At 38.1% G+C, this 17,387-nt stretch overlaps 1 protein-coding gene across 1 annotated transcript in view; it reads left to right on the top strand.

The window, feature by feature from the left end:
* The first annotated feature begins 9,171 nt into the window (after positions 1–9,171).
* XIAP (X-linked inhibitor of apoptosis) overlaps positions 9,172–17,387 on the top strand; it is a 21,886-nt gene continuing 13,670 nt past the window's right edge. The window contains exons 1-4 of the mRNA XM_006862850.1: positions 9,172–10,048; positions 11,572–11,671; positions 12,761–12,839; positions 14,203–14,245. Of these exons, the coding sequence (XP_006862912.1) occupies positions 9,172–10,048; positions 11,572–11,671; positions 12,761–12,839; positions 14,203–14,245 (1,099 nt within the window). The remainder of the gene's footprint in view (positions 10,049–11,571; positions 11,672–12,760; positions 12,840–14,202; positions 14,246–17,387) is intronic.

The raw sequence follows: 17,387 nt of genomic DNA, 5'->3' as shown, positions 1-17,387 counted from the left end.
AATTCCTCAGTCTTACCAGTCATTGAAACTTATTGCAGCATGGCAATGGCTCTGTCTTAAGTTGCCGAGGTTCCACGTGATCCTTACCCGTCTTTGGCCACACGTCCAGTATATATAATAATTTACACCTCCAAAAGGCACATTCTGAAAGTTTGCCTCCTGGCCACCAGTTCTTAGTCCCTCTCTTCCCATGAATCTAGAGTCCTCAGCGGCTCCCCCTCTCCATGACCCCATCTCTGTCACTGTCTCTGGAGTTGCCGCTTCTCTGGATAAGGTCCTGCATTCTGCTTGTGCTCTTCTCCCCTGATGAACCTAGGGTCCTCTGTTTCTGGACTGTAAGATTAACCATTCCCGTCTTTTTGTTACAAAACTTCTACCTGTATAATTGTGACAATCGCAATTAGTCATGATAACAGTTATTCACTATTGAATCTTATGAATCTTATCCACATCTCTTTTCACTAGACCTATCTAGACAAGATGAAAATTTTTCAGTGGGGACTCTTTCTTTGCCCCCATACTCTTAAGCTTAAAACTCCCTCTTGAAATCTTGTAAGCCAGTCACTTCATGCCTTTATCGCCCCCTCATTTTAGGTAGCCAATGTCTAAGTTGCCCATCCCTATCTACCCTGTGTACAGAGGGGATAGCATTGATACTTGATATGAAGACACCTTCCCTCTCTGTTGGTATTTGGAGTTATTACCCCCATGAGTATAGGTCAGGTTCATCAAATTGTAACAAATTACCCTTGTCTCCTTTTTCCAAAAAATATATATTTTTTAAATCTTCCTCTAGTCAAGTTCTGATTATCAAGGCTAGGTCAAATGGGTACTGTCGGCACGTTTGGGTGTTCTTGTGCATCTCCCCTCACTTCATATCAGCTGGATGCTTCACTCTCAGCTTTAGCCCTCTGTGGCTGTGTCCTTGTCCATGGGCTCAAGTGTCCTCAGGTCTCATCACACTTTGGACCAACCAGCTCTTCCTCTTCTCTCTCTCATCTCCAATGAACTGTGCTTGAACTCAGCCCATTTCTTCATTGCTGCCTTTCCTCCTCTTCACTCACCAGTAGACCATTGTGGTCACCAGCAAGCTTACATGCCTGTTTGTATATTCCCTTTGAGTTTCAGTCTTAGAATGGAGTTTGTCCTGAAGGAACTTGATTGCTTGCTTTGATGGCTTCCTGGCAAACAGCTTACTTATTCTTGTAATAGCCAGTCATGCTGACATTTTTGTTTTGGGTTTTTCCTGATGATCTTTCTTTGAAGATGTATCTTCTGTTGCTGTAGCTGTTCCAGGCTGGTCTGCTTGTCCTTTCTAGTGGGAATGTCCCACCTCATAAGGTTCTGGATGGGACTCAGGATTCCACCTAAGGTCCTATACTCTGCAAAGGCTCTGCAAGAGACTTATTTCACTGGGCAAGTTCTAGAACCTCTTTCACAAGTTTTCTGTAATCATGTTTCCCAACAGTCCTTTCTATCCCACTTAAGTGTCTATTTTACAAGAGTAGGCAAGGGAAACCAGTATTCATAAGACAGTCAAGCATTTTAGTATTATTTCCCCTCTTGAAGTTATGCCTAGCTCCCTGTATTGTCCATTTCTGATATTCTATTATTGATCATTTGGACCTCTTTCTGTAGGTTGTGAATTGTTTCCAATGTAGTATCTATCTTATTTGCTCCTTCCTGTAATGTTTTCCTGACTTCTTCCTTAGTTTACTCAACTCCGTTGTATAGTGTTTTGATCAATTTTTTAATCATTTTTCTGAATTCCTTCTCAGGCATTTCCAAAGCCTGCCCATCTTACAATATGGAGTATAGGTCTACTTCCAGCTCGTTTGCCTCAGTCACTTTATCTTGTTTCATTACATGTGCTGTTATGGTCTTCTGCTTCTGTTTTGGGTGAATATTCAGGAGTTTTCTGTGGCCTTAATACTTAGATGGGTGTGTATTTTGGTATTTTTTATGCTTTCTAATTGCCTTGGGGTCGATGTGATCAGGAGATGGGCTTCCCTTTTCACTCTTCTTCTTGCGAAATTTCAAGCTGCCACTGTTAGTTGTTGTGATGTGACTCAGTATTTAATTTTTGGCCTATTTCCTTTTTAGTCTGCCTGTCCCACTCCACAATCCCTGTTCAGGCCTTTTTCCTAATGATAAACAGTTCAGGGTTGGCTGTGGCTGTGCGCTGCCATTTGGGTTTAGTGGAAACTGTCACTTTAAATTTCGAGGAGATCTGTATGTAAGTGTAGTAAAACCCTCTGGGGGTGGGGGTAGGATGTCCACTCGCTCAGGCACCCTCTCTAGTCACAAGAATGGAGGTATGCAGACAGTGAGAGACCAATGAGCAAATACAAAAGTAGAAAAACAATGTCCACACCTTTATGTCCGTGGTTCTGTCAGGTGGCCATGGCTGCTCTGATCCTTCCCCAGCTTGGTCTCACCCAAGATGGCGGCTCCAGGAGCAGCTGAGTGTCTTGAATTAGAAAGCAATGGATTTCTTGCTTCTGCTACAAATTCTCCTTGCTATAAACCTTCCAACGTCCTTTATATGTGGTTCAGAGTTCTGGCACCATCCTCTGAGCCTGCTTGGTCCAGTATTCTGTGTTGTTGCTGATGGAGCTCCTCACTGCATGTCTACCCTATCTGCCATCTTGTTTGTTCTCTTGCAGTACTAACTTTAGAGATTTTAAGTGAAAATATTATTAAAGACCTTTTAGAAACCTTCTCGGTTTCGTCCGCGAGTATGTTTTACACAGAGACAGTCTAGTGCCTGCCCTACTTTATATCCTTTTCTCCCCTTTGACATAACTTTTATTCTATATATGTGAAAACTTTAATACTAAAAAGCTGGGGAAAAGAAGCTTTTGTATTGTGTGCAGATACCAGATAGGTGAGTTGTCTGTGTGTGTTTGTCTCCCCTCTTGCAATTCTCACATTATAGCTAGATTAGTAATCAATCTCTTTGGCATGTCTATCTTTAATCCTTACAACATCTTGAAATCTTCACATATAAACATGCACCAGTTGCTTTCTGGGGTTTTTGTTTGTTTGTTTTTAACAAGTTGACTTCCATAGTACTTCAGTAGTACTTCCATAGTACTCAAAGAGCCCTGGTGGCGTAATGGGATAGTAATGGAGCTGCTAACTGCACAGCCAGCATTTCAAATCCAACAGTTCCCGGAAAGATTTTGTTTTTTTGTTTTTTTTGCTTTTCCAAAAATAAGGTTTATTCACTGCAGTGTATCTGAACCATTTTAAGCACATATACACACAAACATAGGCATTTATTGTCACCATCTGCTTGGAAAAGAATAAAGAAAAATCTAGAAGTATAAATATTGGTTGATTACCTTTTTGGCACTGTGGGATAAAGTACTAGACAGTGAGGTTGGCTTGAGCCACAAGGTTGGCGGTTCAAACTCACTAGCTGCTGCTTGGAATCCCTATACAGGGTCGCTATGAGTTGGAACAGACGTGTCCCGTAGAGATTTACAGCCTTGGAAGCCCTATACGGGGTCGCTATGAGTTGGAACCGACTTGATGGCACACTACCACCACCACCACCACCATTCACCTAAAGATTCCTAACTACTTGGTCCCATTATACCAAAACTTTCTTTAATATCTTTCTCTGTCTTCCTTACCTACTGCTTGCCTAGTATAAAGACTGAATATACTTTCAAAAAGAAACCTTAAATGATCTCTGCATGCTTTATTGAGTTTTTCACATCCAGTGCTTTATATCACCTTTCCTCAATGTTCGTACCCCATGTTCTTTTACATTCACAGTTCTTGTGGTCCATACTTAATCTTCACAGTATCTTTCCACCTTCATTTCACTTAGATTTTTTTTTCCTCACTTCTCCCATCCCTTTCTTTTGGTGCTGTCTTCCAGCTGTAAGGTTTCTGCCTCTTGGCAGTCATCTTTCTCCCTTTCACTCTTCATCTCTGGTAATTCTGTTTTCTCACCCTTCTCCAAAAGCTAACACCTGATAATGTGTATGTAGTGTTGAGTTCAGTGCTTCTGAATAAATATCTACTTTTCAAACATTGAAACCAAAACTATTAATATGGAAATAAACCCTGAGAAAATGAGATCTCCACTTGAAAGCTTCAAATAGAGATTTTCCCACTAGGGATAAATGATGGGGTTTTATCTAATATTATCTGAAATGGGGTGTCTACTTGAACCACACAAATACCCATTATTGTAAAATGAGAATAGATGTTTGATCTTATACTTCTATTTTAACTGGCCTGAGAAGTAAAGTGATCGCTTCAAGGAAGGTCATTTTCATATGTTTTGGATTATATTGACCAATCATTCTTAGGGTTGTTATAGACTTAGAAATGTTTAATCAATTACAGTCACACCTACAGAAGTCCCTTCCAGTGATGTGATGTTACCTTGTAGCTTATGAGTATATCACACCATTGGATTGTTGTAAAATTATTGATTGTTATAAATTTCATCTTAGTATTGAGTTTAAATCTACTAATTAGGAGGATTATATTCATTGTCTCCAATTTTATCTTCAAGCTATGCAGAAATATAATCTTTTTACTAAATGATAGTTTTTTGAATATCTAAAGAGGACATTGTTGTTGTTGTTTTTAAGTGCCCTCAAGTCAGTTCCAACCCATAGCAACTCTGTGTAGGGTTTCCAAGGAGCATCTAGTGAGCTTGAACTGCCGACCTTGCAGTTCAAACTGACTGCAGTCCAGCGCATTAACCCACAGGGCCACACCAGGACTCCAAAGAGGACATGACACCCCTTAATTTTTTTTCACTTTGAGATAAGCATCTTTAGCTCTTCCAGCTATTCTTTATATGATATAATTTTATAAGACATAATTTTTTTTTAATATTTTCATTTAATAAAAGTTTCTATGATTTTGTGGCAAAACTTTATGGATTATTCTCATGTATAATTAAAATGAGAGTCCTGGTGTGGTGCTATAGGAAAAGCACTGAACTGCTAACCTCAAGGTTTAGGTCATAATTTTTATCACCTGATTGCTCTCTGAGGCCATTACACTTTGGTAATGCCCCTTCTAAAATGTGTTTGGAATGGAAAATAATATTTATTGTGTAGGTGAATTGAATCTACATATTGCACATTTGGACATTAATGCAGCCTGAAATTACTGTAAGGTTTTTAACTGCCATGTAGTGTTGGTTCATAATGAATTTGTAATTAACTGAAACCCTAAGGTTTTAATCTGGAGGTTTGCCTTCACATGACTTCTTTCTAAACTAAGTCTCCATCTCCCTTTAGTTGTACACGTTTTTTTAACCAGACTGTAAGATTTTACATGTACCCCTATTAAATTTTATCTTTTAAATTTTAATCATCTTTTGAATCTTGATATTGTCATCCTTACTCATAAAAAAGGGTCTTGAAGTTAATGTCAGAAGTTTTAGACACCTTGAGAACTACATGAGTATATATTAATTAAAAATCAGGGAGAAGATCTTAACAAAAATTGCTGTCTACTGATGTAACTCAACTCTTGAGGTATACATGAATTATTGTTGAGTTGGGTCTGCTTTATATCAACCCTGTGTCCAACAGAACAAAACACTGTCCAATCCTGCACCATCTTCACAGTCATTGCTGTATTTTAGCCCATTTTTGGAGCCACTTTGTCAATCCATCTCTTTGAGGGTCTTCCTCTTTTTTAACCTACTCTTTGTGTATGTGTATGTGTGTGTGAATTGTTTACATGGGAGAGCATCAGCTTTACATTCATCTTACCTTATTTCGTTTCATTCAATGATTACAATCCCCTCCATGCATCATCATTCAACAGCATTTGATTTGCTTCCAATCCCTCTGTTTTGTTGTTGTTGGATGTACACTAAAGCACTCAGAAATATATAACCATTCAAACAACCAAAGGGTATACCCTGCACCCCAGCCCCCTGGCCACCAGCACACAGCCCCTCTCCCTCCTTGAGTCTAGAGTCCCCAGCCACTCTTCCTCTCACGTCACTGTCTCAGCCTACATCTCTGGCATCCCTGCTTCTCTAGATAGGGTTCCGCACTCCGCTCTTCTCCCTTGATGGTCCCAGGGTTCTCTGCTGTTGGACTGCAAGATTAACCACTTCCCTCCTTTTGTTACAAAATGTCTACCTTTACATTTGCAACATTCACAAACAGTCCTGATAGCAATTATTCACTATTGAACCACAAGAGTCTTATCTCCCTCTCCTTTCACCAGTCCCATCTAGACAGGTTGGAAACTACTTAGTAGAGATTCTACCTTCCCCTGCACCCTCTGGAACTAGGCTCCCTCTTGAAAGCTTGTAAGTTAGTCACTTTGTGCCTTTGTAGCGCCCCACCCCCCATTTTGAGTAGCCAATGTTTAGGTTGCCCATCCCTATCAATCCTGTGTGCAGAGGGAATGGGAATGATCCTTGCTGTAAAGACTCATTACCTTTTTTAAGCGACTACATCCATAAGTATAGGTCAAGTTCATCAAATTGTAGCGGATTGCACTCCCCCCCCCCCTTCTTTCTTCCTCTAGTCGAGTTCTGATCATCTAGCCATTGAAGCTAGGTCAAGTGGGTACTATCTGCAAGTATGGGTGTTCGTGTGCATCTCCCCTCACCTCGTATCAGCTAGAAACTTCATTCTCCGCTCTAGTCCTCTGTGACTGTGTCCCTGTCCATGGGCTCAGGAGTCCCCAGGCCTTACAATACTGCTGGCCAACCAGTTTCCGATCCGGGTTGACAGGAGTCTATTGAACGAGGTTGGACTTAGCTCACAGCTTCATTGCTGTTTTCCCCCCACTTCCCCTTATCAGTTGACCAACGTGGTCACCAGCAAGATTACATGCCTGCTGGTGTAGTCCCTTTGAGTTTCAGTCTTGGAAGGGGATTTGCCCTGAGGGGACTTAATTGCTTGCCTTGTTGGCTCCCCCATTTTTTCACCTACTCCTTCTCCAGGGGCTGCTTCCTCCTGATAACATGTCCAAAGTATATGAAACAAATTCTCACCAGCTTCACTTCTAAGGAGAATTTTGACTGTTCTTCCTGGACAGATTTGTTTGTTCTTCTAGCAGTCCATGACATATTTAATATTCTTTGTCAACACCATAATTCACAGGTCATCATTTTTCTTTGGTCTTCCGTACTCAAATTGACCAGTTTTCACAGGAGGTGTCTGAAAATACGCTGTCTTGGGTCAGGTCAGGTGCACCTTAGTCTTCAAAGTGATATCTTTGCTTTTTAACGCTTTAAAGCAGTCTTGTGCAGATTTGGCCATTGTAATACATCATTTGATTTCCTGACTGCTGCATCCATTGATTGTGGATCCAAGTAAAGTTAAATCCTTGGCAACCTTTGTTTATTGTGAAGTTGCTAATTGGTCCAGTTATGAGGCTGTTTGCCTTCTTTATGTTAGGATGTGATCCATATTGGAGACTTTGAACATACATAAATTAATACCACTATTATTGATGTAGCCAGCAAACACAATTTCAAAGCCAACCAGCAGGAGATAAGCCTTGTGTTGAGCATTACTACAAGCAGATAATGTTCCAAAACATATTTTGCCAACATAATTCCAAAAGAGCTGGCTAGTTCTTCCCAAGAAATCTGTTATTGCACATATGAAGAAGAAACAGAGTCTTCGTGACCATTCTTTGATTTTGCATTTAATAAACATATATTGGGCCCAGTGTTAGGCACTGTGCAAAATTCTTAGAACCATATTAGCATCATAGCTAGGGTGACCGTATGCTCTGGTTTGCGTGGATAAACCCTGATTTATGCCTGTGTTCCCAGTATAATTATTAATAACAGCATTTTTTCACTTTCCAAAGTGTCGTAATTTGAAGGATAAGGTTACTAACTCCATAACCCTGCCAATTCCTTTTATTATTTTAACTGAGTTAGATTTTGTTATTGTTGTTAAGAGCCTTTGAGTCAGTTCCAACTCATAGTGACCCTTTAGAGGGTTTCCAAGGCTATGCATCTTTGCAAGTGCAGAAAGCCACATATTTCTCCTGTAGAGCAGTTGGTGGGCTGGATCTTCTGTTGACCATGTGGTTCGCAGTACAGTGATTATTGTATAAAGCCACTGCATCCTGTAAAAGTGTTACTACTCTATTTGGACAAATTGTTCCTTAACCTTAGGAAATTGATAGAAAAAGTAACTGCAATTAAGGTCTATACATAACTTAGGATTTTTATTGAGCCACCTCTAGTGGGCAGTATTATTATGAGTATGTGTGTGTTATGTGTGTAGATATGTATGTTGTTGTAGTTAAGTGCTTTCGAGTTGATTCTGACCCATAGCGACCCTGTATAGGGTTTCTAAGGAGTAGCTGGTGAGCTTGAACCACTGACCTTGCAGTTCAAATGACTTTGCAGTCTGACACATTAGCCCACAGCGCCACGCCAGGACTCCATAGATAATGTATACATACATAAATATACATATGAGGGAACTTCAAAAAGTTCGTGGAAAAATGGAATTATAAGATAATAGAATTTCCCCACAAACTTTCTGAAGCCCTCTCATGTATCTTAAATGATCCAATTTCCAACAGCAATAAAAAAATGGACTCTGGTTTATGCATGAAATAACAAAAACATTTGATGGTTTTTAAAAACACATTGGAACCAATATTGTAATAACACACATTTGCTAAGAAACAGGTAAAGAAATATTAAAAATTAAGTCATTAACATTCTAAACATTTGGATTTTAATTTTAAAAACTGAACCTGGATACTTTGAATGTACAATGATCCATTATAAAAATTATGTATATACTCTATGACTGCCAATTTTATGCTTTCATATTTTTCCTAATGTTTTTCATGGCTAATAAGTATAATACATTCTGTATCACATAGTTTCCATATTTATGTAAAATAAGCTCTTAAAAATGGATAGTCTCCTATTCTACTTTAGATACTACTTATCTTTAAAAAGTGGGAATAGATGTAGTTTCTACTTTATAACTTGTATCACATACTAATGTAGAACTTTAATTTTTAGAGTCGGGATGTTTCTTAGAGATTGTATCATTATTTTTATGCCATCAGTGAATCATTTGCTAGCTCTGAATTTTAAGCATATTGTTTATGTTTCACACTTTGTGATTCCTAATGTGATATTCTCTTTTTAGAAAAGTGGACAAGTCATAATTTCAAGAGAAGATGACTTTTAACAATTTTGAAGGATGTAAAACTTTTGTGCCTGCAGACATCAATAAAGATGAAGAATTTGTAGAAGAATTCGATAGATTAAAAACTTTTGCTAATTTTCCAAGTAGTAGTCCTGTTTCAGCATCAACACTGGCACGAGCTGGTTTTCTCTATACGGGTGAAAGAGACATTGTGCGGTGCTTTAGTTGTAATGCAACAGTTGATAGATGGCAATATGGAGACTCAGCAATTGGAAGACATGGGAAGGCATCCCCAAGTTGCAAATTTATCAGTGGCTTTTATTTGGAAAACAATGCTGCACAACCTGTAAATCCTGGTGTCCAAAATGGTCAGTACAAAGCTGAAAACTATCCAGGAAACCGAAATCGTTTTGTTGTAGACAGGCCATCTGAGACTCAGGCAGACTATCTTTTGAGAACTGGGCAAGTTGTAGATTTATCAGACACCATATACCCACGTAATCCTGAAATGGGTAGTGAAGAAGCTAGGTTGAAGTCATTTCAGAACTGGCCAGACTATGCTCACTTAACCCCAAGAGAGTTAGCTAGGGCTGGACTCTACTACACAGGTATCGGTGATCAAGTACAGTGCTTTTGCTGTGGTGGAAAACTGAAAAATTGGGAACCTTGTGATCGTGCATGGTCAGAACACAGGCGACACTTTCCCAATTGCTTCTTTGTTTTGGGCCGGAATGTTAATGCGCGAAGTGAATTTGATGTCTTGAGTTCTGATAGGAATTTTTCAAATTCAACAAATCCTCCAAGATATCCAGCCATGGCAGATTATGAAGCACGGATCATGACTTTTGGGACGTGGATATACTCCGTTAACAAGGAGCAGCTGGCAAGAGCTGGATTTTATGCTTTAGGTAAACTTTATTTTAAAACTAGGCTAATAACTTTCCAACTAGCACAAAGCTCCTAAAAACTACATAGATGTCTTTAGTCCCCTGAGCTGGTCAATTTTTTTAAGTATGATCTGGCATCCTAACTTATACCAGTTTTATTCTGTGAATCCTTATGGTGGGTCTTTTATGTATCCACTGAATTTCTATGAGAAGAGCTGCCATATTGAGAGTCACATTGATCTTCATGTAATTTTTTGATATGCCAGATGGAAGAATGGGTCTAATAGTAATTGTTGTTGTTAAGTGCCATGGAGTCGGTTCCAACTCATAACAACCCTGTATAGGGTTTCTGACGCTGTAAATCTTTGCAGGAGCAGAAACCTTAATCTTTCTCCCACAGAGTGGCTGGTAGACTCAAACCACTGACCTTTTGGTTTACAGTCCAGTGCTTATTGTGTGGAGCCATGGTGTTCCGAAAAATAGTAACACTAGCTATCATTTATTGAGCACCTACTCTGTATATTCAGTACATACATTTTCCTTATGAGAAGAGTTAACAGTAGAGAGTTTAATTGGCTAATATTAAAATTGATATCTTCCTTGAGTACATAGGATTTTATATTTAAAACTAGCCCTGTGTTTTGTTGTATTGCTTCAAATATATGCATTTCACATTGTTGTTGTTGTGTGCTGTGGAGTTGGATCCGACTCATAGCAACCCTGTACAGGGTTTCTGAGGCTTTAAATCTTTACGGGAGCAGAAAGCCTCATCTTTCTCCTACAGAACAGCTGATAGTTTTGAACTGCTGATCTTGTGGTTCGCAGCCCGATTCGTAGCCACTACACTACCAGAGCTCCTTATGCATTTCAAATAGACTACTGTAAATATGTCAAGAAAGGACTGATGGCTTCCAAGAGAATTTTAATAAATTATGCCATAATATACCAGGGGATTCCAATAAGTTCATGAGAAATTTCCATTCTCTTTAACTCCATTTTCCCCAAACTTTTTGAAGTCTTCTTGTATCTGATCAGTCTATTTTGAGGATAAAGCAATACCAAAACACAAACTAGCAGTTACTTCAGCATTTTATCTGTATAGCATCATATAGTAACTTGAAGCTTTGTTTAATATCGTATAGCTATAATCTTGGAAACACATGTCTTATAATTTTATTATGCTGAACTTTATTGTTAGCAATATTTGCAACATACATGTTTGAAAGTTCAAAAACAAGCTGCATTAGTAATTGCACAAATGACTTATTAAAACATGTAACAATAATAATTTTCAGCATAAATATTGGACAGTTTGATTTATATTTGTTTTCCTTTATATACGTCACAAGAAGTCTGTGAATTTAGTTACCATTTCTGCTCAAGTGATAAAGATTATATGTGTTCTTTATATATAAATTTGAATGTTGTCTCAAGCTATGAGATTGTCATGTAATTTAGATGTTTTAACATTTTAGCTGTTAAGACACATATATTTGTGTCAGCTTTTATTATACCAGCACATGAATTTGCACTTATTTTCTTAGGTGACGGAGATAAAGTAATGTGCTTTCACTGTGGAGGAGGGCTAACTGATTGGAAGCACAATGAAGATCCTTGGGAACAACATGCTAAGTGGCATCCAGGGTAAGGTATTTAAGTGTTTATTCAATAAGCAGGCAAATTGGACAGTATGCAGTGAGAAAACTTGAATTACTTTTCACTTCAACTATTTTTGCCTTCACTATAGCTTGAAATTCACACCAGTTTATAAAAATGGGATCACCTACTTTATAGGGGGAAAAAACAACAAAAAGAACACCTAAGCCAGCACTGGTGACCAAGACATTCATTGCTTGTGTATCATAGCTATGCCATTTAGATTTATTCCATTTCTAAACACAAAGTTAAGAAATGTATACCTCTTTTGTTGTTAGAATTAAACTCTTTCGTGATAGACACAAAAGAACCCATGCTGTCAAGGGAAGTATTACTGTATCGCATTGATTCTAAGACACACAACTGTTCACATTTTTAAATCTCTGGCATCAGAACACGTCCTACACTTGATGGTGTGCCATAATGCAGTGATTTCAGGTGATACATAAAATAATCATGCTTCTTAAGTGGCATCTTAGAATGAGGACATACCCTAAATGTCTCTTTTCCCTCAAGTTTCTTTTAAAACAAAATACAACTGAAAGCTTCAGGGTGATCATTTGAAAATAAACCTGTGCCTTAAACAGTCTTTAAAAGGAAGGTTGAAAAACTTAAAGAATTCTTTTTAAATATATAGTTGGTTAGTCCTCTGAAATAAAATCTGTTACGATTAACTACAACTATTTTATAATGCCAAGGTGCTGATTTAATAGCATTTGCTCAAAAATTGGGAGGATCTCAAGTTGATGTTTCTTGCGCTACTAACAATGTAAATAGAGTAACAAAGGGAACATATCTTTCTAACCTTAAAGGGACATTTGGATGGGAATTGTTGTTTTGTACCGTGGAGTCGGGTCTGACTCATAGCGATCCTGTACGGGAGTTTCCGAGGCTGTAAATCTTTACAGGAGCAGAATGCCTCATCTTTCTCCCACAGAACTAGGTAACATTTTATTTTGTGCTTCCTTAGAAATACCAAAAGCAAATTAATGGAATTAAGATGATGGAAATGATATCTTTACTTGGGTTTTACTAATTTACCAACTACTAAAGTTTGGCCTCCTTTTAATTGTTTAGGTGTAAATATCTGTTAGAAGAGAAGGGGCATGAATATGTAAACAATATTCATTTAACCCGTTCACTTGAGGAGCCTCTGGTAAGTCATTATTGTAAAATATATGCTTTCAAATATTATATAATTTGTTAGAATGATTTCTTCATGTAAAGATCACAATCTAGTAATTTAAATTAACATGCAGTGAGCTGTTAGGGGAAAACTTGAAGAGTGCTTGTTATTTTTCTCCTGCCTGAAGCATATTTATGCAAAGGGAATCAGGATAAGCTGATTGAAGTATCACTGTAGGCAAAAATAGAGGCGTCAACATTTGTACCTATTGGATGAAAGGCAAAGCCTATCTGAATAATTTGTTTAAAATATTATTGCAATTAAAATTGTTACTATTGTTCACCTTGTGTTTTAAGTAGTTATTTGTATTGTAAAAACAGTATTGCACATTTCCTTTTGCAATTAATGTGCTGCTGTTGTTAAGTGCTGATAGTCAGCTCTGACTATAGTTGCTGACTATATAGTCAGCACTTGCATGGAGTCTCCAAGGAGCAGCTGATGGGTTTGACCCACCAACCTTGTGGTTAGCAGTTACAGGCTTATCCTACAATACCACACCAGGACTCCTTGAAATGAATGAAAAGATTATCACATGAAAAGGTCCCTAGAAATGTGGTATTTCAGGAAAGAGTTTTTTCGTTAATATTATTTGAAACTAAATTTAAAAGTGAGAAAAGTATGGGCTTGCAGAACTAAAATATGTAGTACTTTCTTGTTGTGTGCCATGTGATCTATCCCAACCCTATATGACAGAGTAGAACTACCCCATAGGGCTTCCTAGGCTGTAATCTTTGTGGGAGGGAGGGAGATCACCAGGTCTTTTCTTCCCTGGAGCTGTTGTTAGTGGGTTCAAACTCCAGACCTTTTGGTTAGCAGCCAAATTAACCATTGCACCTCCAGGACTCCTTTCTTAGTCCCTTAGCTTCTGAAGTTAGACTTTTGCATAAAGTGTTGTATACTCATTAGTAGTTATAAATGTTTTACAGACATTATTTAAAATCTCAAAAATGCATCTAAATTGATAATACGAACTGGAGAGACCAAGACATCAGTACTATGTAGAAAAAGCCCCAGGCTAGAAATGGGAATCCAAAGCTGTCATTATGGCTCTGCAGGTTAACTGTATCAGCTTGATCAAGTCATTTAATCTCACTGGGCCTCAGCTTTTTGTCTTGTAAAGTAAAAGGAATTGGATCAGGTGATATATTAATGTCTTCCTTGCTCCATCAGGCTGTAGGCCTCTTGTGAATATTAATATGTTGAATATGTGAATGTTAATATGTTGAATTGGAATAAAGCTGATTTATAATTTGCAATTAATGTAATTTCTAAATGGAAGTAATTGCATTCTGTGAAAAAGAATTCTAACTCATAATTCATATTTCTGTTTTAGGCAAAAGCTGCTGAAAAAATACCATCATTAACTAAAAGAATTGGTAAATACCCTTATTAAAATAAATACACGTTTTATTTTGCTACAAATTTATGATAGTTGTTTTTTATGAAGTGGAAAGATGCTTATGGTTTTTCAAAGTACCCTAGTATATGTGGGATCACTGTAAATGTAAGTCAGATATTTCTGTATTAAGATTATTAGCACAAACATTTAACCAACTGTTGACACAGGAGTATGCAAACTAGTGCCTGGTGGCCACATCTGTAACACTGCCTGTTATAAAAATTTTCTTAAATACAGTTTCATTGGATCATGAAAAACAAAGAATATTAGCACAGCCATTGGACAGTTGATTTTTCTAGGTTCAGAAGAAATGCCTGCCTATAGGCTGCCCATCACCATTTCTGTTAAAATCACAAAAGAAAAGGTTAAGTGTATTTTTGTCCCTTGAGCTCCTTAAATAAGCCAGGATTATGAATCCAGTGCTCTACTAATGTGTCATCATTGTAATCAGCCCTAGCCAACCTGCTTCCTTATCTCATAACATCTTTTGCCTCCCCCAGCATCTTCACAGAGGATAAGGTTTGATTTGTTTACCTCCTACTACCTCATGGAAGGTAGAGGCTTTTATCGCAAAGAACTGTACACTCATTATAGATGTACTATGCTCTGGTACTGTAATGGTTATGAATCGGGCTGCGAACCGCAAGGTCAGCACTTCGAAACTACCAGCTGTTCTGCAGGAGAAAGATGAGGCGCTCTGCTCCCGTAAAGATTTACAGCCTTGGAAACCCTGTACAGGGTCGCTATGAGTCGGAAACGACTCCACGGCTCATAACAACTACAGCAATGCATATATGGACAGAGAAAGATAGGTTAAACAAAGAAGATATTGTTATCCTCACTCTTTAGATAAAGAAACAGAGTCAGAGAGTTTAATGACTTGTCCACAGTCACATTACAAATAATTAGTGGAACTAAGATTATAAATGAGGCCTTCTGGCTCTACTTTATACTGCAGATCTCAGTTTCATGTTTCAAAAATAATAGAAAGTTTAATTTAGAATATGTGTGGTGATTCCCTACTCTTTATACTTATGATACCATTTATTTAGTATCTTAAAGATTACAAGGCAAGAGAGTACTCTATCAGTTAATAAATTTGCTTGAGCAGAGCTGCTTTGATATTATTTGATGTAGGTTAATAATGGAATTACACAGTACAATTTAAGGAATCATGTAGTCCAGCCTATATTTTATAAAGCAGAGATGTCACTTTGAGGACTAAGGTGCACCTGATCCAACCCGTGGTATTTTCACTTGCCTCATATGCATGAGAAATGTGGACAGTGAATAATAGGAAGACAGAAGAAGAATCGATGCATTTGGATTTTGGCGTTGGTGAAGAATATTGAATATGCCATTGACTGCCAGAAGAACAAACAAATATGTATTAGAAGAAATACAACCCCCTTACAAGCAAGGATGGTGGGACTTTGTCTCACACACTTTGGACATAAGGATGTAAGGAGGGACTAGTCCCTGGAGAAGGATATCATGCTTAGAAAAGTAGAGGGTCAGTGAAAAGAGGAAAACCCTCAACTAAATAGATTGACATAGTGGCAGCAACAATGGGCTCAAACATAACAAATATGAGGATGGTGCAGGGGCGTTTCATTCTGTTGTACATAGGGTCGCTGTGTGAGTCACAGCCCACTCGATGACACTTAACAACAGTATTCTAAGTAGTTACAAAACAAAAGATTTTAAACAGTGATACCATTTTTAAATATTTAGTCATCTTTACAATGCATACTACTATTCTTTGTATGACTAATGAGACTCTTTCTGTGGCTGAAGACAGTTTTTAAATTGAGATATAATTTACATAGCATAAATTCCACCCTGTTAAAGTAGATTTTAGTATATTACAAGTTTGTGCAACTATCACTACTATTTAATTGCAGAACATTCTCATCATCTCAGAAAGAATCCCTGTATCTATTAGAAGTCCTCCCCCATCACCCTCCTCCATTGAAAAACCTGCGTAGATCATTTGATTGGATGGGAACCTAACCTGCTATGTAAACTTTCACTAACGACATGATGAAATATTATTTAAACTAACAAAAGCACACCCAGACTGAGTCCAGTCCTGTTCTTTTTTTACTCTGTTAGCTAATGTTGTTGTTGTTAAGTGCATTTGAGTTGGTTCCTACTCATAGTGACCCTGTAAAGGGTTTCCAAGGAGTGACTGGTGAGTTTGAACTGCCAACCTTATAGTTCAAACCGACCTTGTGATTGAGTACTTATCCTATAATGCCATACCGCAATTAACAAAGTTTCTAAGTTGTGAGCCTTTCTTTGCTTTTTACTCTCTTTAATCTCTTCATTTACTTATTTCACCTCCTTAATATTGTCCCTTCTCCACTGATTTTGCCCTAGTTTGGACCCTTATTTCTTACCTGGACTATTGTTATAGTCTCCTAACTGGCCTTTTATCTGCATTCTAACCTCCCAGAGGCGGGAGTCCCGGTGTGGCACTGTGGGCTAATTCATCAGACTGCAAAGTTGTTTGAACTGCAAAGTTGGTGGTTCAAGCTAAGCAGCTGCTCTTTGGAAACCCTATACAGGGTTGCTATGGGTCGGAATTTACTTGATGGCACTTAACAACAACCTCCCAAGTTTTTTTTATCAAACACAAATCTTAAATGACTTTTCTCCTTAAATAATACCTTTGGTTTACTACTATATACTGCTCCTTACAGTCAGTGCCCTTCCTCGCTCTCGTTCTAGCCTCTTTGTGTATTGAGGTATTGCATACATAAAGTACCTAAAGTGCACTAATATTACGTATAGGAGCCCTGCAAGTGTAGTGGCTTAAGAATTGGGCTTTTAACTGCAAGGATTAGCAGTTTGCATACATCAGCCGATCCATGACAGAAAGATATATACAACTTTTATTAATGAGTTTTAACACACTCATACACACAACACCAGTGAAACTATCACCCAGACCAAGATATAGAACATTGTCACCCCCTTAGGACGCTTCCTTCCAAATTATATTCTGACATCTATTATCATAGACTAATTTTGCTTATAAGGAGCTCTGGTAGCGTAGTGGTTACGGATTGGGCTGCGAACCTTAAGGTCAGCGGTTCGAAACTACCAGCCGCTCC

The sequence above is a fragment of the Chrysochloris asiatica genome, unplaced genomic scaffold, assembly GCF_000296735.1.
Source record: "Chrysochloris asiatica unplaced genomic scaffold, ChrAsi1.0 scaffold00051, whole genome shotgun sequence".
In the NCBI taxonomy this organism is placed as follows: domain Eukaryota; kingdom Metazoa; phylum Chordata; class Mammalia; order Afrosoricida; family Chrysochloridae; genus Chrysochloris; species Chrysochloris asiatica.
The sequence above is the reverse complement of the archived record's forward strand: the minus strand, read 5'-3'. Positions and strand labels throughout refer to the sequence as shown.